Source organism: Primulina huaijiensis, chromosome 15 (genome assembly GCF_012295235.1).
Source record: "Primulina huaijiensis isolate GDHJ02 chromosome 15, ASM1229523v2, whole genome shotgun sequence".
NCBI lineage: Eukaryota > Viridiplantae > Streptophyta > Magnoliopsida > Lamiales > Gesneriaceae > Primulina > Primulina huaijiensis.
The window spans coordinates 8,950,392-8,971,660 of record NC_133320.1 but is presented as its reverse complement, the minus strand read 5'-3'; the positions used below and the strand labels follow the sequence as shown (position 1 = coordinate 8,971,660).

The 21,269-nt window shown below is 33.3% G+C and overlaps 2 protein-coding genes across 5 annotated transcripts in view; both read right to left on the bottom strand.

Moving 5' to 3' along the window:
- Positions 1-3,605: 3,605 nt before the first annotated feature.
- Positions 3,606-5,602, bottom strand: LOC140960345 (uncharacterized). Its single transcript, XM_073418586.1, has 3 exons — positions 4,580-5,602; positions 3,816-3,895; positions 3,606-3,742 (listed from the first exon to the last, which is right to left on the bottom strand). Exons 1-3 carry the CDS (start codon positions 4,936-4,938, stop codon positions 3,627-3,629), a joined length of 555 nt encoding a protein of 184 aa, XP_073274687.1. The 5' UTR covers positions 4,939-5,602; the 3' UTR covers positions 3,606-3,626.
- Positions 5,603-9,403: 3,801 nt separating this feature from the next.
- Positions 9,404-21,269, bottom strand: part of LOC140958987 (lysine--tRNA ligase, chloroplastic/mitochondrial) — a 15,110-nt gene continuing 3,244 nt past the window's right edge. Inside the window, exons 3-14 of one of the 4 annotated variants that reach the window (XM_073416650.1) lie at positions 16,985-17,096; positions 16,203-16,311; positions 14,079-14,136; positions 13,933-14,001; positions 12,989-13,096; positions 12,293-12,385; positions 12,007-12,111; positions 11,672-11,878; positions 11,422-11,516; positions 11,022-11,112; positions 10,038-10,211; positions 9,404-9,800 (exon numbers count right to left, since the gene is read on the bottom strand). In XM_073416650.1, the coding sequence (XP_073272751.1) occupies positions 9,702-9,800; positions 10,038-10,211; positions 11,022-11,112; positions 11,422-11,516; positions 11,672-11,878; positions 12,007-12,111; positions 12,293-12,385; positions 12,989-13,096; positions 13,933-14,001; positions 14,079-14,136; positions 16,203-16,311; positions 16,985-17,096 (1,320 nt within the window). In that variant the 3' untranslated portion in view covers positions 9,404-9,701. Of the gene's footprint in view, positions 9,801-10,037; positions 10,212-11,021; positions 11,113-11,421; positions 11,517-11,671; positions 11,879-12,006; positions 12,112-12,292; positions 12,386-12,988; positions 13,097-13,932; positions 14,002-14,078; positions 14,137-16,202; positions 16,312-16,978; positions 17,097-17,522; positions 19,815-21,269 lie in introns of those variants that run through there. The other 3 variants (XR_012171865.1, XR_012171864.1, XR_012171863.1) reach the window with 3 other exon arrangements.

The following is a 21,269-nucleotide window of genomic DNA, read 5'->3' as shown; positions in this document are numbered from 1 at the left end:
AAAATTAGCGACAGTTTTAAGTAAAACTGTCGCCGATGTAGATTTAGCGACGGTTTTCCAAAAACGGTCGCTAAATTTAGCGACGGTTTTTGTTTAACCGTCGCTAAAGTTAGCGACCGTTTTTGGAACACCGTCGCCGATCTATAATTAGCGACGGTTTATATTTAACCGTCGCTATATTTAGCGACGGTTTAATATAACCGTTGCTAAATAAAGCGACAGTTCTTGTAAAAGCGTCGCTAATTTTAAATCGGCGACAGTTGAAAAAATAAATGTCGCTAATTGCGACGGTTTTGATGAAACCCTTCGCAAACTGTCTATAAATATCCCAACCCTCAGTCCATTTCCTACCATACCACTTCACAACACTTAAAATTTTTCTCCCTTACACAATTTTAATTTCGTTTTTCTCTTTAAAGATTAATAAATTTTTACCACTTCACAACACTTAAAATTTTTCTCCCTTACACAATTTTAATTTCGTTTTTTTCTTTAAAGTTTAATAAATTTTTAAAATCAAGAATATAATATTTTCGACTGAAATTTTTTTTTATTTTACTGACAAAAATAGCGACGGAAAGCATAAAACACCGTCGCTAATATTAGCGACGAAATTGAATAAATACCGTCCCTAATTTTAGCGACGATGTATAAAACCGTCGCTCTATAGCGACTATTGTAATTACGACCGTCGCTAATTTTAGCGACGGTTAACGATGATTTCCGTCGCAAATTAATTTGCGACGGTTGTTTAAAAACCGTCGCAAATTGTAACTAACACAACACTCTAGAGCCGTTGTCTTTTAGCGAATTCTTTAACCACATGACCTTTAACAACGGTTTTGTATACCTACGACGACGGTTTTTCACCGTCATCTTTAGACGTCTACGACAACGGTTTTTCACCGTTGTCTTTGAGCACACCCTTTAACCACAGGGCTTCTAACAACGGTTTTAAAAGGCCTACAATAACTGGGAAAAACCGTTGTCGTAGGCCTTTTTTCTTGTAGTGATGATTTGGATTTCTTGCTTGATAACTTTCGTTGCTCTCTTTGCGTTAAAGAATCTTGTTACATGGACGTTGAGAGAATTGAGACGATTCTGTATACGGAACATCAAACAGGGAAGTGAGTTTTGAAATCTTTGTCGGCTCTTGAATGCTTGTAAACAATCTGTAGGCCGGTTCAAAGGTTATATGATCTGATTGCTGGAAACGCTTCCTCTTCATGTGTTAGCTTGACATAATGATATCACAAAAAAATATGAAGAACAAACGTTACGTCCCGATAATATAATCCAGTTTAGAAGAGCAGTACGTTATAAGATGGAACTTGGAAGAGTACCTACTATACGAACCGTTGGAAATCGGTTTTTCAAGCTTGATGTCTTGGATAGAAGAGTAGTATACTCGAGCTCGACTCAGGAAAATATATTTTCTAGCTTGAATTGATGTCTTGAATAGAATTCGAGTCACTTAAGTTGTATGTACGTGAGCATTTTCGAGTAACTGGAGCCTGTCTAACTCTGTTCTCTTGAGCATCAATTGGACTAGAATGCATATTTATGAAAGTCTCTTTTGTTTTTTTTTTATAAAATTAATTGTTGAGTATATAATGCATTATAAAAGTTAAAAAAAAAATCTAATAAAATTATTGTTTCAGAAATAAAAGTAATTAAAAAATACGGCTCGAGCTCGATAAGGACTCAAGCATTAGATATTAAAGCTCGAGCTCGTCTCAAAATGAGGCTCCAACTACTTAATTATATGCGCATGGACTCTCTTATACCCTAACCGATTATTATCATTTCAAGTCACATTCATATAGTGCTGCCAGAGTAAGAATCTTCATTGATTTGCCTTTGTTTGTTATTTTACTAATATATTGAATATCAAGAATGTGAAGAGAAAGGTTACGAACGATCAAAACAATGGTTGAGTCGTCAGCCCATATATATTGATGTCATCTGCCCTCATTTACTACTCATTCAAGTGCTCTCTTGCTTTGTGAAAAACCTCGTTGGGTTTTTGCTGAATTGACCATCAGATGGTTTAGGGTTTTGGTGGGGACGCCTCAGCGCCTTTAAAATTGTTTCGTGACGCAAATGACGACCCTCGAAGTTAGTTCTTTTGATTCGCTAGAGCATCAGTTGCACACTTGAATTTGACAAACCCAAACTAGATCAAATGTATTGGTCTTTATATTAAAAAATTATATGCCAATAACTCCATTATTAAAAAAAAACTTGGTCTTTACATTATGAAAATTCACATGAGTTTAGGAAAGTTATAAATTGGATTTTTTTTAAAAAATTTATTAAAATCAAGATAGTAATTACTTCATTAACAAAACAGAGAAGTTCGAATTGAATTGGACCATGTGAGCAATTACTCGCAGAAGATGATTGGATCCCCAAAACAAGTGAAGGGTTCCACATAAATTCACATGACGTCCACACAGCCAACATTATCATAATACGTCCATTGTGGCATAAGAACTGGCGATAATTCCTTTCTATTTTTTTTTTTTAAAGTATTGAACACTTGCTATATGTCATATCACATATTGATGATTTTTTTAAATTAAAAAAAAAAAAAAAAGAAAGACCGTATATTTTTTTTAATGATATGAAAATTTACAACTGTTATTTTTCGATGCACACTAAGTAAACTCTGAACTAATGTAATAGCCTACTAATCATGTTAGTCAAGCAAATCGCACTCGACAAGTTAGGTGCAACATGCTCATCTGAAAAAGTATTATTAGGAGGAAACGAACTCATTATCATCGGTCAATTGCTCACCAACTCCACTGATTCGGACATCCTTGAAACCAAGAAAGACCATATTTGCAATGTTGCACATGTGTATGCTCGTGTGCTGTAAGGACCATCAGTCATTCCAAACAAAGTCTTGAATTTTACAAAATTCCAATAACCTTTTTTTTAAGAATCCACAAACAAAAAAAATAAACAAACATACTGTAAAACTATACATTAAATAAAGCTAGTGATAACCAACCAAAATCCCATAAGATTTCATGTAATTATACGGACGATCAAATACATTTCATCAATTGTAACGAATAATGTAAAATGGTAGCTTATTTCAAATGATCCAAAGTAATAGGAAAAAAAAAACAGAGGAAAAATGAGATTCTAATAGTAAGCATCATTGAAGGCCAAAAACCAAAATTATGATCAACAAACACAAACTTTCATTTCTCATAGAGTGGACACTACAAATGATGAACTCAATAAATATAGAGCATCTGTCCAGTTCTATTTCCCAGTCTTCTGTCTGTTCCATCTAGATAGGTGAATGAAACACGACCAATGTAATGTGACACTGGATACTATCTTTCAAATCTCAGGCTCAGAGGTTGCATTATCAGTGCAAGTCAGGTTCTGGATACAATAATTACTACGATGGCGGGCTCATGCTGGAGAATGCTATCTATACCTGTTGCCACTACGATGAATGGAATAGGAAGGTAATATATGGAAGTAACACAGTAGAATCTGTGATTCTATCCATCTTTCTCATAAACCATTAAGCAGAGCAGTATCAGAGAATGACACAAAGGCAACGGTTGTTTTCCTCTTCATTATCCGTGTCACCTGTTTCACTAATCCAAGAAATCGTGTTCCATGAGACGGGATTCACCGCACCATTTTAACGCCACATAATAGACTTGAAAATCTATGGTAAGCACAATGAACAGAGAGTTGTTCTTTCTCATGACTGTTAAAGAAAAGATTAAGCTGTCATTCATTTATTTCTCATGTTTTATACGATCAAGACAAATATATACCACCTTTTATGAAGCTTATTTTAGTATCAATTAGCAAATTTTTCTCTGGAAGTTGTGTGCCAGCATCTAAGGGTCTTACACAACTACTTTAAGAAAGACGATCAATTAACGTGCACAAATCTCAAATATCAACGCAAGTTCATGCTGTTCTTTTTCAGGAAAAACAAGAAATCATAAAATAATCAAAATAAGATCCTTGGAAGAAACAACTTTAAAGAATATAAGATACCTATCTACAAACCAAATAATGAGTTCTAGTTAACCAGAAAGATTTATGACCGGAGAATCATGCGTAAACACTCCAATAGTTCTAGCCTCGATAGCTAGCAGAGGGGTTTTATGCATACAAGAAAATGAGTTTCTATTGACCTTTGGTTTCCATTTAAGAGTTTGAATGTTCAAAAGTTTTGTATGGATAAAAGTAACTACATTCCTAATAGTAACATAATTTTATTGCATGTGGACAGCCAAGACTTGACTCATAGAAGATGAAACTTCAAAATTCTCTCAGTAAATCATGCTTTATTCTAACTTTCTTCTGATGGGACAAAAGGATGACAATTTCAAATTTCCAAAGTGTTAAATAGAAGATCGAAGCATTCTTATCTAATAAAAATATTTTCAAGTTGGGCATCGTATTCAATTAAAGTGCATACTATTTCCAGTAATTATAAACAATCAACAATCACTTATAATGCAAAATATACCAAGAACTCCACAAGTAAGCTACTCAAACTCATCATATGACTGGTGAGAAGATAAATCACCTTGATTCAAATTCCTTGATCTGAGTCAGTTCTTTACCAAAATTATCAATCCATTGTACTCTTTTCCTGACAATTTCTTCAGTAGATTTTGGCACAATAGCCGGTGGCTTTTTAATACAGCTCTTGCCCACAAAGTTAGCTTCTTTATTCCAATTTACACGCTCTTCTTTTCCTTCACCACATGACTTATTATCAAAACTATCAGAACCTGCAATCTCTGTTGGAACAGTATTTGGTGTACTGTTTTCCAATTTCAGTGGCTCAGAGCAATAAAGATGAGCAACAGAGGGTTTGCAGAAACAAATAAGTGGACAGTGAATCTTGCAAAACAAAACCCTCATCAAAATACTTTCCTTCATCAATATCTCATGTTTTCGACCTACGAACGATCAGTCGTCCCATTTCTTGTACAGCACCACCAAACGAGGAAAAATACAAAATTTTGCTTCTTTCATATAGCAAAAAAGTACTGATCTTCAAGAAAAATTGTCCTTGACGATAACAATAAATCTTGAACACAGCATAACTTCCAAAAGGATATACTTTTTTAACCCTTTCAGGAAGAAGACAAAGGGGGCCGGGGAAGAAATCCTTTTCTTGATGGTAAAAAGCAAGAAGGTTACCAGTAGGATTTAAAGAAACTTTCTTTCAACAAGCAAAAAGAACGAGAAAAGAAACCGAGACACGGCAGTTTAAAGATAGACAAACCACTAAACTTAAGTACTACAATAGCCCAGAAAATTTCACAGATTCTTGAGTTAAATCAATAAAGATTTAGAAAAAAAATATAGATAATTTATCTCAAGAAAGAATTATCAGTTTGTCAGGATATGAAACTAACATTTCTTGCCCTCCCACTGGAACATTGCCTTCACCTGAGAGAGATTAGAAGAAGGAACAAAAAGAAGGGACAATTTTAGCTGAAGAGTCCACCTACACAAACAAATGATACACCAATTTTGAAAAGACACCTAACTGTCAAAAAAAACATTTCATGATACTACATTATAACTTTTAACTGCTGCAGAGTATTCAATAACAGTATATAATACTACCATAAATTCTTGTATTATCTTAGTATTATATTATATTATTCTGTCAGCAGCCTTTTGAACCTTGGTCCTCTCTTTCTTGGCCAATCTTTTAAAACACAGGTCAATAGGAAAAATAGGAAATTTAAAATATTATTCACTTTTTAAAATCTTGTAAGTATATATTATATTCATAGAACTAGAGTTACTATTTATATTATTCAAAATATGATCGCAAGCATCACTTGATCAATTTTTTATGACAAATATTATGTAAAATTAATTCCATTGTTTTTAAGGATTATACATTTTAACTAACTAGGAATGTTTACCTGCGATGCACTTGGGTGACCAATAATTAAAAATATAATCACGAGATTTAGATAAAGTTTAAAATCATTTGAATAACATATTGTTTATGAGTATTTATCCATCTAAATATATCAAAACACAATAGATAAAAATTCAACATGAAAATAAATCATATATATTCACTTATTCATATGACACATTTCAATCTGCGTGATTATAACATAATGATAGTTCTTTCAAATTAGCAAATATATTTTTCATATAAATATCATTCACAATAGAAAAATAACAAAATTAAAATTAACATAATAATGAATTTTACTAAAACAAAAACCATAATATACTTAAATGAAGGACATATAGACAAACGATTGTCAAATAAAATTCTCTTAATTAAATAAATTATCATAATAATGTTAAAATAAAACCACTAAACTTGTTATTAAGTTAAACATCAATTGTGTTTTTACTGACTTTTAACCCCTTGAGGATTTTGTTTAACTTTCTCCGTTTATTTTTAGAATACATGTAGATAGTTAAATTTATAGGAGAATGAATCAATTGTAAATTGATATTGATGATTAATAATTTCAGGTGAAATAAAATTTTAAAATAATATCACTCAAATATATGTATGTATTAACACACATATATAAAGAAAATAATACCTAATAATATCATACGTAAAATTTTTAATCTCTAACAATAAATTATCACTATAGTGCGTATTTATTATAAGGATTATCTTGGTTAAAAAATTATAAAAAATATCTCATAAATTTAATTCAAAAGAAGAAAAGTAATTTTCATTACCACAATTTAAGAAATTAAAAATAAATAAAGAATCATATTAATTTATTTTGTAATATTTATCTTCAATTCAACCAAATAATGAAATAAGGTTATTCCCATTTCCAATCTCAATTTCTGAATATATATTTCTCAAATAATTTTCTTGGTTAAAAAAATTATAAGGATTATATCATAAATTTAATTCAAAAATAGAAAGTAATTTCCATTCTTTTTAATTTCTCTTTCTATGAACAAAGTTGAAATAAATTAAACTAATAAAATTATACTGCAAATAAAATATTAGAAAAATTTGCAAAAAGAACATATAAAATCTACATGCTCTCGATGTTCATTTTCATTGGAAAAATACAATAAGAAAAATTACATTTACTGACATTTTTTTAATGACACTTGTATAAAAGTGTAAGCTCGAGATATAAATTGAAACAATAATTAAATATCATAATTTTAGAAATTAAAAATAAAATAAAGTGTCATATTAAAGTATTTTGTAATATTTGTCATTAATTCAACCAAATCATGAAATAAAGTTATTCCCCTTTCCAATCTCAATCGCTAAATATATTTTCTCGAATAACTTACAACAATATTTGAAATTTTTCATCAATTGTCTGACTTAATTTATTTAAGAAGATTTTCAAATTAACATTTTATTAATTTAATTAAATTAACATAGTATTAATCGAGTTACACTCGATCACAAATCAAATGATCTCGTCCGAATGCAAATCAATATTTTATCTTATCCACACTTTACTCCAACTAAAGAATTACAAGTTAACTCATATTAAAAAAAAAATTACATATAAAAAAATTCACAATTAAAAATGATATATATAAGTTAGGGAGAATTAGAAAAGTATGTATCATATTTATTCAATATATGAACGAACAGATTATAATAAAAATATTCGAACAATTGTATTCAAAAGTCCTCGAATGGGGCCAACTGACATATCCTTGGGATCCATGCCGCCACATAGGGATTAAAACAAGTGTACATTGTTGATTAAGTCAATTGAAGGATAGGATCATTCAAATAAGTAAACATAGAATTAAATCCTGAATGCCAACATCGTACGAGATTTGTCTTTGATGTGTCATTGCCAAGAAATGTAAGTTCTACCGACATGGATAGCCACATATTTGATTTACTTCCACTACAAGGTGCATGGTAACATTTCACTTGATTTTTTTTGTTTACATGACCTTGGATTTTACTCACACGATTATTTTTGGCCAATGAGTTTTGTTCCACCTCACTCACCCAAAAGTTAAAACGTTTTGCCATGTTTAATTAGAGTAAAAATTACATTTGTTTTTACAATTTTGAATCTTTATGTAATTGAATTTCAATTTTAGTTCGCTGTTTTTGTTTTTTGTATGAGTAATATTTATCTTTTGTTGATATAACGTTGACATGACACCGATACAATGCAAACGTGGTGCTAACATGTAACGTCCCAGATTCGACGACTGTCTTCACTGTACCAATACGAGTCTTTCCAACGTGCTTATATCCTCACTCACACGCACCCTAAGAAACTTCATTAGAAGTCACCCATCCTAGAATTGCCCCAAGTCAACCACGCTTAACTTTGGAGTTCTTATGTGATGAGCTACCGAAAAAAGATGCATCTTATTCGTATGAGTAGTACATATCAAATCTTTTAAGCCCTCTTCAACTGTACAACCCATTACATTGAACAGTTTCGGAATCCTCCTCCTTCCAGTGTAAGATCGGTTCATTCATGTTTCCTCCACCTAGAAGCCTGCTAGGAACTGCTCATTGTCTGTGCAACCTCATGCCACCGACGATCACCTCCCGTCCTCTTCAGCCCCGGGCCTGACATGACATCTTTGACTAAATACAAAGACTAGTTCATGGACTTCACATTGAATGGCAATACAAATTATATAATAGTAAATCATGGAAAAATTATCCTAGACTGAGATTTTATGCGGAAAATTAGAACATTTGAGAAAAAAAATTGGTAATAATATTAGAGAAAGGATTGATATTGGTGAATCAAACATAAAATTATATCATACAACTACCGACATAAAGTTTTTAGTTGGAACATCATCATGGTTATAACTTATGGGAGCGTGACACATGCCACGCCTAATGCCTATCTACAAGGAAGAGAATGAACAAGTGGTGGGGTTGGCTCTAGATGAAATCAAATGGGATTATGGAACCCAATAAAGCCACTCTTTTCAAAAGGCGAAAAAGAGAGAAAAGATGATGGAATTTGACAAATCTTTAATTTCATCGATATCACATGCAAAGGGAAAACTCTCCTTTAGTGTTGTTTCTCTGTCCCCTTCATTCAAGATCACTCAAAATATATGGCACAACCAGATATCAGAAATTTACTAAACAAAATCACAGCATGCACAATGATCATTATTATCGCTAATCCATCCCTGGACTTTGGAGTTGTCATAAGCAAAGAATATGCCTGATTTGCTTATGGTTTCAAAGTGGATTTATGACAGGGATAAAGGGAATCATCATTGCTGTGGGTCAGGAATCAGACAATACAAGAAAATCACTGACTGTTGTCGGAGTAAATTTTTGGATACAGGATGCTTAAATTAAGACATCCTTAAATTGCGGAGAACTTTTTGTTCATTTACAAAGTAATATTGTAAGCGGGACTGGTAAGTTTTGAGTTTCAAAACACCTGACATTGGCAAAAAGCAAACAAGGTTACAAATTTATTTTGTATAAGGCCAGCACATGATTATTGTATCGATAAAAAGAATCAAGTGATTGCAAAAAGAAATGCAGCATCAGGTGCAAAATATTCAATTAAATGCTCTCACACTACTAAATGTAACCTTGAGTAGCTGGCCAGGGCCAAGATCAGCAGAAAAAAACCCATAATCTCTTAGATATGGAAGCTCAAGATTGATACTCGAGAGAAAGCGAAATATCACCACGATAAGGGTGATGATGGCTAACTCAACTGCTGAGTTTTGAGGACAGGGAAAGCAATAACATCACGTATACTGGCCGAGTTTGTCAAAAGCATTACTAGCCTGTCGATGCCGAGTCCCTGATGATGATGAAGGTCAATTAGATTCAGTCAAAAAGTAGATAGATATGCAGAGCCAAATAAGTAACACATATTTGAGCATTCAAGTTCACCAAGGAATACCAATTGTGTTGGCTGCACCAAAAAAAGTTTGAGAAACTGTTCTATTTGTTGGCTTTATGAGTTTAGGTAACCCCATTGTAAAATAAATGTATATTATAAAAGCACAACCTCGACTAATTCATTGAAGCATTATACCATTCCAGACGCGGGAGGCATCCCATATTCCAGAGCTGTTAAAAAATCTTCATCAAGGGTCACATCATATGCATCATCATCAAGACTTTTCTTTATGTCCTTGCTACCACTTGTTTCTAGAATTAATGTTTTCTTCTTATTATGCTGTCTAACCTGTTCTTCCAGACGTTCCCTCTGCAACAATTGAAATCATCACTTTTATAGTTAGCTGCAAACGTACATGCCAGTCAGACTGCCCATGCTTTGAAATCTGTGCTTAGTTCTACCAGATTTATATGTAAGAGGTAAGACTTTTAAAGGCAAAGATAAAAAATAAAAATATAAAAACTAAAAAAAAGGCAATAAATTTTAAGAAGTGATCGGATATAGATCCATGCAACCACATTTAAAAGAAGCAAAAATTGGGATCATAAACAAAGTGTATCAAAAATAATAAAATGGAGGTACATAAGAGAAAATCCAAATTTCAATTCATCACTGTCCCATCATGGCAGAAAGACGGTCAGCAGTAAATACACAGCAAAGTCTTGTACTCTCGGCCATGTATCATTCATCTTTTTTCACCAGACTAATGAGAACACCATTCAGAAGCAAGCAGACATTTATACAGCAAATCATGTGTATTCCTCTGAAGTCTGAACATATTTTTGAGATATGTAACTATAATAGAATAAATCAGATCTTGTTCAAACATGGTTGAAAAGATATCTATCTTTGGTAGGATTGTTAATTGTTTAAATTGATTTAGTTATCCAAAATCTTGGGATTATGATTTGTAATCTGCACATTGTTTAAAGGGGAATATCCAATGAATGAAAATACGACAGAAAAAAAGTTCTTCACTCTTTTTTACACATATCAAAGATGATCTTTCCATAAATCCGATGGTCAAGCCCAGAGGGAAAAACAAGGGAAGATACTTGGAAAGTAGCTCGGTCAAATAGTGGCAGAGTTATAAAAGAACTTTCAAACCCTGCGTCCTACCTGGTCCAAAGGATCAGTAAGTTCAGAGAAGGCATTAGCCATCTCACGGCCACATATGAAGAGCTCAAACCTCTCTGTCAAGCCTGCACGCCTGAACATAAAATAAAAAGGAAGATACTTTTAGGTTGCAATTACATACAACAGAAGAGATCAGATTCTAAACAGGGAAATGAAAAAATTTTGATGGGAATTTTTTTTTTGTCTCTGCTATTCCTGCATGGGTTAAGAGAAACTGGAAACAGCTTCAGATCCCATTTGGGCTTATAAAATCAATCAACTTATTAATACAAGTGGCCCACTTCGTTCGCACAGTATCACTCTAAGCAACAAGTGAATCCACCAAAAATCTGATTTGAAGATGCACAATTATGTCTTATTAGAATACACGACAGTAGTGTACCTTCTGTGCGGTTTGGCTAAAGGCGATATTTCAATGGGGTAATCCAACACAAAAGTGGGCTGCAACAACCGAGGCTCTACAGCTATTTCAAAAACCTGGATAATAAGCAATCAATGGATTTAAAAAAAACCAAGAATATGAAACTTTGACAACACCTAAAATTTAAATTCATGTAAAAAATATATTTGGTTTTCTCATAGATGTTGCAGGAACCTGAAATCATTTTCTAAACAAAGGAATATTGATCAACCTCGTTGAGCACATGACCAATGGTTGGACATGCTTCAATAGTACTGGTGACTTTATTGTCACCATCAACATCCAATGCTCGCAAAGCAACTTCTTTTACAGCAGTAAGATTGTCAGAGAAATCATTGAAATCAATTCCCGTCACTTCTTTCACGAGATTGTGCATGGTTTCCCTCCTCCATGGTCTTTCTAAGCATATCTCTACACCCTACAAGGAAAGTTTGCATCATTCACTCAAGCTTTATTCACATTACGAGTAGTATAACTGTAGAAGATGGGAAGTCAACAAGGTACAATTAAAAGAAGAAAATGGGGACAGACACAAAAAGTGCAGACCTGATAATCAAGGATAAGTTTCCCATTAACTGCCAAAGAACAGCTTATGATAATATCTTCTGTCATATTCATCATGTTTTCATAGTCTGAATATGCTTCATACATCTACAATCAAGAGAAAACTACAAATAATTACCGGTCATTTTGAATGGAGATATAACCTGAATGAAGAAAGTCAAGGAAGAATTGTGTACGCCACGGACAGAAGGCAAGTGAAAGAATACATTCAAAATGGGTAAGTTATATCCATGAAGAAAAAACAAAGCAAAGCAAAGGAACTCCTAACCTCAATCGTAGTAAATTCAGGATTATGACGCGTTGAAATGCCTTCATTTCTAAATATCCTGCCAATCTCATATACTTTCTCAAATCCACCAACCTGTCGTAAATTAAAGATTATCGAGACATTGATGATAAATGTTATAGTAATGATAATGATGGAACACCTGCCAGATTAACAAACAATTTCTAATACAGTGTCTGAAGAATTGGGATACTGCATAAACATCATTTTAATTAAAAAAAAGCAGGGAAAAGTTTGTTGCGGGAAATTTATTCGCTAAATAAGCAGGAAAAATGAAAAAGCGAGGGAGGGAAACTCGTATTATTAGGCATTTAAAATGGAGAAAAAGAGAGAAAGATCGTCACAGAAAAAAAGATTGGCAGGAAACTATAACCTTCCAAGACACTACAAATAAAAAGGAGCAACATATATAACCAATAATAATTTACTACTGCTAAGAGAACAGTGATAAAATTGACATAATTGGAAGAATTTTTTTAACTTCAATAATAATTTTTTTAACTTCAATAAATAGCCATCAAACCGGTCATCTGATAACCAACTCACCAAACAAATGGCAGCAAGATTCAGGTAGTAAATACAAAGGATTTCCAAAAGGCTGTTTAATTAACACGTTGCCATTGAATAATAAAAGAAAGCACAATCCATGCACAGTGTTGATATGATAAAGAATCTTACCAGCATCCTCTTCAAGTGGAGCTCAGTTGCAATTCGCAGATATAGATCTTGACCAAGAGAGTTATGGTACGTAATAAATGGTCTAGCTTCAGCCCCACCAGCTGCTCCCTGGATGAGAAAACCAATCACAGATAATAATATTAATTCCACAAGAATAGGAGCTTGATACAATTTGTTTACATGGTAAAACTTAGCTATGTTTCTTAGGGAGAGCTAAAGAAAAACAAAATGATGAATTAAAAAACAAGGAGACATTATTTCAAGGGAAATATCAGCGAAGTCCACTACTTGAAGCAGAAGTAGCATCATCAACAAAATGAGATTGATTTTCAAGGACAACAGGATGAGTAAAAGAAATGCACTAAAATTAAAATAAGGAAATGCAGTTTCACCAACAATAAATTTCAGGAAAGATAAGTACAGGTACGCACACAGCATCCAAAAATATGGAATTGGCTAAAATTCTCATTGTTCAAACAATTAGATGTACGGAGAGGTCAATCACTCCTCACACTCCACATATAACTAATCGAATATATCGGAGATAAGTATTAATCTGGAACTTGGCTTAAGATGAATTTTTGGTTTGTATTGAAAATTTGAAATGGCCTGATTAGTAGTAACTGATACATTATTAATTTTCACTGTTGTGCGAGTCAAGTATTAAAGGGCACAAAGAGATCAGGAACTCGAGGGAATAAAGGGAAAAAAATCAAACATCCATCCATAAAGAAATTAAAAGGAAAGAAACAAGAAGTTAAAAGCAGAAGAAGATTCCATCAAAAAAAAGAAGAGGTAAAAATAGATTAAGGAATAGAAAAATAAAAAGTGAAAGCTGATTATCTACATTTTACAAGTGTTTAATAATTGAATGTTGTGATCTCAATTCATGACATTGCGATTTAGAATAACTTGCACTTACCAGTATGAGAATTCATAAATACCTGAAGAACTGGAGTTTCAACTTCAACAAAACCAGCAGTCTCCACTGTCTTCCGTATTTCTGATATGATCTACTGAAACAAGCAAAAAATTAGCACCTCATTTATCTTCCACAAAAAGGAACTAGAAATGATAATAAAAAACTAACCTTGGCTCTTTTTTTAAATATGACTGCTACCTCAGGGTTTGCAATCATGTCTACATACCTGAAATAAGAAAAACAAAGGTCTGAACTTGAAAAAGAATTTAGAAGTAATATAATCATTAGAAGGCCCACAAATAATGTGTCGAAAGCAACGATAAGTGGAGCAAGAGATTTAGTAATGTGATACTAATGTAGTATTTGCATGAGTGCATGTTACACATTCACTTACAGAAATGAGGGTTTTCTATCAGTTTATTGTAGTTTTTCAACAAATTTATCAAAGTAACGTGTTTTGTAAAAATTCATCAATTTACTGTGAAATCTGACAGCGAAAATAAAAAAAAATTATACCTAGCAGCCCCACCTCTTGCGGGGGCGGAGCAAAAAATAGTATAATTAGATGCCCTGCCTGGGCTAAAGGCAGGGCAAAGATTGAATAAATTCTTAAATTGTTTTTGTTCCAGATTATAATAATATCATTAAAAAAGAAAAAAAAAGGTAAACCCCACCTGCGTAAAAGTCTGGACATTGTAAAAAAGTTTTTTAAGAATTAACATTTGGTTGCCCCGTACCTGCCCCGCCCCTACACATTGGCGGGGCAGTAGATTTTTCTAAGAAAAAATAAAAACCACCAACCTCATTTTCTAGAACAATAAAATAAAAAAGATATAAAAAACAACAGTTAATCATTTAAAAATAATTTTTAAAAACACAACGGTTGTTTTTTGATATTATTTCAGTAATTATCTAATTCTTAAAGAAAAATTATATATATTTTTAAAAAACTACATAATAGGATAAACATGTGATATATAATATAATGATAAGTTAAAGATAAATAAGATGTAGGATATTAATTAATGTTTGCTATGATTTTAATAAGAGTGATTAATTTTATATATTAGATTGTAATGACAAAATTAACCTTATCGTAAAAAATTTTATAATTTCAAAGTTGTTGTTTGAGTTCATATTTCTTATCTGTTCATGCGCCGACAGTGCTTGCATGATTTATTTATTTTTACCTAATTTTATATATTATATAAATATGATAATTGAGCCATTGATTTTGTGAGTCAAGTCAAATATCAATTTTTAAGGTTAATCGAGTGATACTAATAATTTTATTGAGATTTATAAAAATCATTTATATAATTATCTCGAGTTCAAAACAACATTATTTTGATAATATATAAAAATAAATAAAAATATTTGATAGGGTTTAGGATTTTTATATATTGAGGGTAATTAAGTCATTTGTAGTGTTTTTTATCATTAAATTAAATTATCACATCTCATAAAAGGGATATTTTATCCTTGTATAAAATTATTTATCACAATATCATGGGCTTTCTAAAAAGTTACCAAACGTGGGATAAGGAAGATTATTTATCAATCCCTCTCTTATCCAGCGTACCAAACTATATCTAAGGATGAATAATTTATAGATTTAAAATTTTTAATATTTATTATGAATCATCATGAGCAGAACAGTTAAAAATAATATAATTAAAAATATAATGAAAAATACATATGACAATTAAATTATTTAATCCAGCTACATTGCGAGCCACATCCTTAGTTAAAAATCCCTATTATTTTCATCCTTATAGAATTAAATAACTGCTGAAATAATAATAAATAAAAAAACTGTTTTTTTTCATTGCACAATAGGCGGGACTTTAAAATTTTTTTAAAAAAACCAACATCTAAATATACTCATTTTTTGGCCCCACCTCTTGCAGAAAATAAACAACTAAGAATTACGAAAAAAATAAGAATTTTGGCATCTAAATATACTCTTTTTTTTTGCCCCGCCCCACAAGAGGTGGGACAGTGAGGTAGTTTTTTTGTTTTTTTTTTAATTTCAGCTGTTAGACTTCATGGTAGTTTGATGAAATTTTAAAAAACACGTTACTTTGATAAAGTTTCTGAAAAACTACAATAAACTGATAGAAAACCCCGGAAACAATTAGTGATGAGGTAATATAAAGAGCTAAATGCTGAAAATTTTGGTAAAGGTAAATGAAGCACTTGGGAAAGGGAGCATGTAACTAGCACAAGTTGGCAATGCATGCACAAACTCCGCATCTTCATGTTGAGAGAAGAATAGAGGGGAAATCTTACCTCTGGCGATAGCGTTTATCTATGTCAGCCAGGCCATGAAATTTATCAGGCAACGGAAGCAAAGATTTTGTCAGAACTGAGAATGAAGTCACACAAACAGATAACTCACCTGGGACAAACAAAAGGAAGAAGATAAATCACAGGATTCATGGGTTAACACACTTCTAAACAATGCTAGACACACAAGAAAACACAATAAGGCATTTCTCATGCCTCAAGATGTTTATTGCTTCTCAAGGACAATAGAATTTTAGTACAAGATTTTGAGCACCTATCTCTACATTTCGAACCATATGATGGGAAGAAAGTGTGGTCTTAACAATCAGATGCATATTTCAACATCTTGTTTCTTAAACTCAATTTTAGAAAGAAAATAAAATTGAGACAACCATGTATCGTTGTACCAAAACACAAAATTTCAAACCATAAGACCTCTGGTAGGATGTGTCCATTCCACACTCACCAACAGTCCTACCTTTTAAGGACCTCATTTAACAATAAATGTAAAGACCACTACAGCAAACAACTGCTATCAAGCAAAAACTGGATCTTTGCATTATGAATATGTTTAAGTTATTTCCAACTAACAAACAACTGTTATAAAATCGAACAAACCACAAATGCAATTCTGATTTGATAAAGCAAATGTAGAGCACAGATTTGAAATAGACAAGGGAAAAAGTTAACAGACGGGGAAGTAAAACTTTGACCCTTTAGCCCATCAGATTATCATTCCCAATAATAAGATAGATTGAAGCAAAAAAAAAATTGAAAAAACTAACCCTTTTCTGTACGCTTAATTGAACCTTTTGCCCCCACTATATCACCTATGTCAACGAGTGTCTTCAAATGTTCAAATTGATCACCCAGTAGTCTCTCCTTTTCACAATAGAGCTAAAACCAAAAAATAATGATAATTAGTATATTGCAATAAAAAAATATAATGTATATCCTGCTTTAAACAAGGAAAGCAGCTACTAAAACGAGAAACGAGATAAAATCAAAGGGGAATATGACATAACATAAAACAATAAATCATATTGAGTGGCTATGGTGCACCACCAGAGCTACAGACAGAACTCAACAAATAGTTCATTACAGAAGTAAAGGAAATGGGGGATGTGGCAGTAACTAATATGATGTTAATTTGGATAGATGTAAATTTCTCATGGGTTCTAAAACCTAATCATGGAGTATTTAAGTCTGAGACAGCTATTTCCTGACCGATCTCAAACAAATGCCCTACAAGAACTAGCTTTGCCCTGTCGGTGAATCCAGATTTTGGGATCTCTATGACACAGTATAAGGGGAGAAACTTACTCGTTAGAGAATGATCAGAATATCAAAACACGTGCTTTTGTGTTTAACTCGTGAAATCAAGCCTAATTATCCAAATCAGAATAACCTCATCTGCTTTCAGAAAAGAAACATATCAATTCAAATCTCAGTTTCCACTTCCAAGGCCTCAATTCCATATCAATTGCAGCAATGGAGTTGGCAATTCAGTCACCAATAATCGTTGCAAGAACATAATCCATCCTTAAAATGATGAAATCTGTTTGAATCCCTCAAGATAATTTCGCGCCCAGTTAGATTTGCTATTAATTTGATAGCAGTATGGCAATCCCCACAAACCCTCAGGTTTTTCATTACTCTAATAGGCATCCCTTCAGGTAACTTCAGAAGTCCATAAGCCACAGCCAACTTCTCACTGTGATGCCTTAAGCTTTGTTCCTTCTCTTCGTCATCCACATCATGGAGAGTGAAAGAACAATCAGGATTATATCCTGCCTCTCTTAACATCCCACCCAGCTTCTCCAACATTTTAACAATCTGCTTATGCTCAATATGAGGCTTACTCTCTCCACCAGTGAACATATGCACTTCCTTTTCCACTTCGATCCAGCTACAACCAGGTGACTTGGTAACCTTCCTAGACCTCATGGTTTTCCTCAACTTGGCAACATCTGCCCATCTACCTTTTAAGGCATAAATATTTGACAGGAGAACATAAGGTCCAGCATTGTGGGGCTCAAGTAGAAGAAGTTTCTTTGCTGCAATTTCTGCCAAATCTGAATTCATGTGATTCCTACATGCACCCATCAAAGAACCCCAAATAATTGCATCTGCAAATACCGACATGTCATTGATCAAATCCATAGCCTCTTCTAATTGGCCAGCTCTTCCAAGAAGATCAACCATGCAAGCATAATGTTCTGTCGTTGGCTCAATCCCATATTTTGACTTCATGGACTTGAATATTTCCTTTCCTTCTTTTACCTTTCCACTGTAGCTGCAAGCAGAGAGAACTCCAATGAATGTGACATTATCAGGTGTGATGCCCAGTGACACCATTTCCCTGAACACCTGCAAAGCTTCATTTCCCAATCCATGTTGGGCGTAACCTGTAATCATAGAGTTCCACATTACAGTATCCTTGCCTGCAAATCTATCAAAAACAATTTTCGCACTGAAAAGATCACCGCATTTCATGTACATGGTAATCAGAACAGACAAAAGATATACATCATCGTTAAGCTTGGACCTTAACAACTTGGCATGCACTTGTTTACCATGATTCAGAGTGGCGAGGCTGGCACAAACTGAAAGAATGATGATTAATGAAGGGAAATGCGGCCTAAGCCCCTCGCTCTGCATCATACGAAATAGACTAAGTGCCTCCAATTCGAAAGCTTTTCGTTCATAAATCTTAATCATTGCGGTCCATGACCCATCATCCTTTTCTCTCATCATGTCAAAAATTTTTCTCGCTTTGGATACCTCTCCATTCTCGCCTAAACCGATAATCAGTGCATTGCAAGCAACAACTGATTTGGATGGCATAGCCTCGAAAAGCTCCCATGCATCCTCAATTCTCCCACAATTTGTGTAACCCATAAGCATTGCCGTCCAAGTAACTTCATTCCTTTCAGGCATGACCTCAAAGAGTTTTCTAGCAATATCCACCTTTCCATTATCTACATAACCTGAGATCATTGCTGTCCAGGAAACCACGTTTTTCTGCCTCATGCTATCAAAAAGCTCACGAGCCTCGTCTAACTGACCCTCAGAGCATAGCCCACCTATCATACTAGTCTTAGCCACAACATCCTTCACTGGCATCATATGGTAAAGTCTCCTAGCATCATCAATCTTACCATCATGAATCAGCCCACCCAACATAACAGTCCACGACACAACATTCCTCTCCGGCATTTGCCAAAACAGTGCCTCAGCTTCAGAAACCATACCCTCTTCTACATAACCTCTAACCATGGCAGTCCAGGATATGACATCCCTGTCAGGCATTACATCAAATATTTCTCTCGCTTTCTTTACCATCTTATTTGTTACGTACCCTGAAATTAATCCATTCCAAGAAACAGTATTTCTCTCAGGCATTTGGTCAAATAAATGTTGGGCTTCAATGGGTTGGTTGTGTCGAAAGTATCCAGAAATTATAGTGTTCCATGAAACAATAGTTTTACAGGGCATTTGGTCGAACAATTTTCTGGCAGTTTCAATTTCTCCTAGACGGATATAATAGGTAATTTGAGAAGATGTCGAGATTGCAGTGCTTGAACAGTATCTTCGAAACGAGATAGAGGAGCACTGCATTGATTGACATGCTGTCAGTAGCTCGGATTCACAGATATGCATAACCACTACATGTAAGGCATAATTTTTTGAGTAAATCCTTCTACGCATTTAGATGCCAACTGAAGAAGCTAGGTGAAAAGGCCAAACGGGTTCACATCTTTAATCAACTTGTGATAACGAAAAATGAAATATACCAAAATTGGTGAAATAAAATTGGGACTTTTCGATATCTGTCACATTACATACATATAAATACATTAAAAGTTCAAATAAAGTTGTTGACAAGTTGAGTGATATATTCAAATTTTGCAAACATTCTGTTCTAATTTTTTAAATAATTTTCCTTTGTGTTTTAAGATGTAAATTCACGTATTGTATTTTACTAGAACATGAAAACTGGAAAGTGCTAGCTAGCTGTTTCAAAAACCAAGTCCTTAAAATAACTGAAGTGAAATAAAGCCTCATTAAAATAACTGAAGTGAAATAAAGCCCAAAAAAATATGAGATACTACTTTGATTTCTTTGAAAGCAATTACGCTTACATGTTTTCAGGGGAAAGAATAGCTTTACCAGAAAAAAAAAACGAATTGTCACCTATAATCTGTTTTTTTTTTTTTTGGATATTAAGAAATATTAGACTTAAAGATATGATTTTTTTTTTCATTTCATATTCAACTTATGCTGTTATGAAACTCAATGATGTCCTCTCTACTAAATGATTCTGTGGGTATCTATGAAAAACTGGAATATCTCACTCTCATTGTATTGTGTTTTCATTGAACTCATACAAATGTTCAGCTATTAGAAACAGCCATTCACGTTTACCTCCACCAGAATACACATACAATTATTTTTATGATCAATTCAATTTCAAATAAATGAAGTTGATCGACACAATATACCCATGTGACAAAATTCAGAGCTAAAGATGGAAATTTATTTATTCGAGTAATATGATTTACCTTTGCTATCTGTTTTAATATTTGAGAACATAGTTGTCAAGGGCGCAAGGCGCACCGAGGCGCACACGGGCTCTGGAGCCTGAGGCGCAAGGCGCAAGGCGAGGCGCGCGCCTTACCGAAGCAAGGCGCACATTATTTATTTTTTTAAAAAAATATATTTATCTTAGAATAATATATTAATATATTAAAATATGAAATAATTAAGTCACGACGTCACACAAAACAACAAATAATTAATAAGTTCAATATAATAAGTAACACGATTAAAATTCTTCAATCATCCAAATCAAGTTCATCTTCTTCCATCGAATCATCAGAGTCCATAGAACTGATACCTGAGCTTTCTTCAATAAATGGTTCTTGGCCTTTCTCTTATTCACGCTGTCACGTTGGCTTCTGTAATTCTGTTGCAGTCTGCACACTTCTGCTCTTGTCGCCTCATGATATTTAATTTGTTAACTGGGCTGCTAGGGTTTAAGGTTGGGTTGGGCGGCCTTTTACATTT

Coding starts and splice junctions, on each gene's coding strand:
- LOC140960345 (XM_073418586.1), bottom strand. CDS start 4,938: ATGAAGGAAAGTATTTTGATGAGGGTTTTGTTTTGCAAGATTCACTGT. Junction 3,896..4,579: donor ATCAAGGAATTTGAATCAAG/GTGATTTATCTT, acceptor TTCTTAAAGTAG/TTGTGTAAGACCCTTAGATG. Junction 3,743..3,815: donor TAAAATAAGCTTCATAAAAG/GTGGTATATATT, acceptor TTTCTTTAACAG/TCATGAGAAAGAACAACTCT.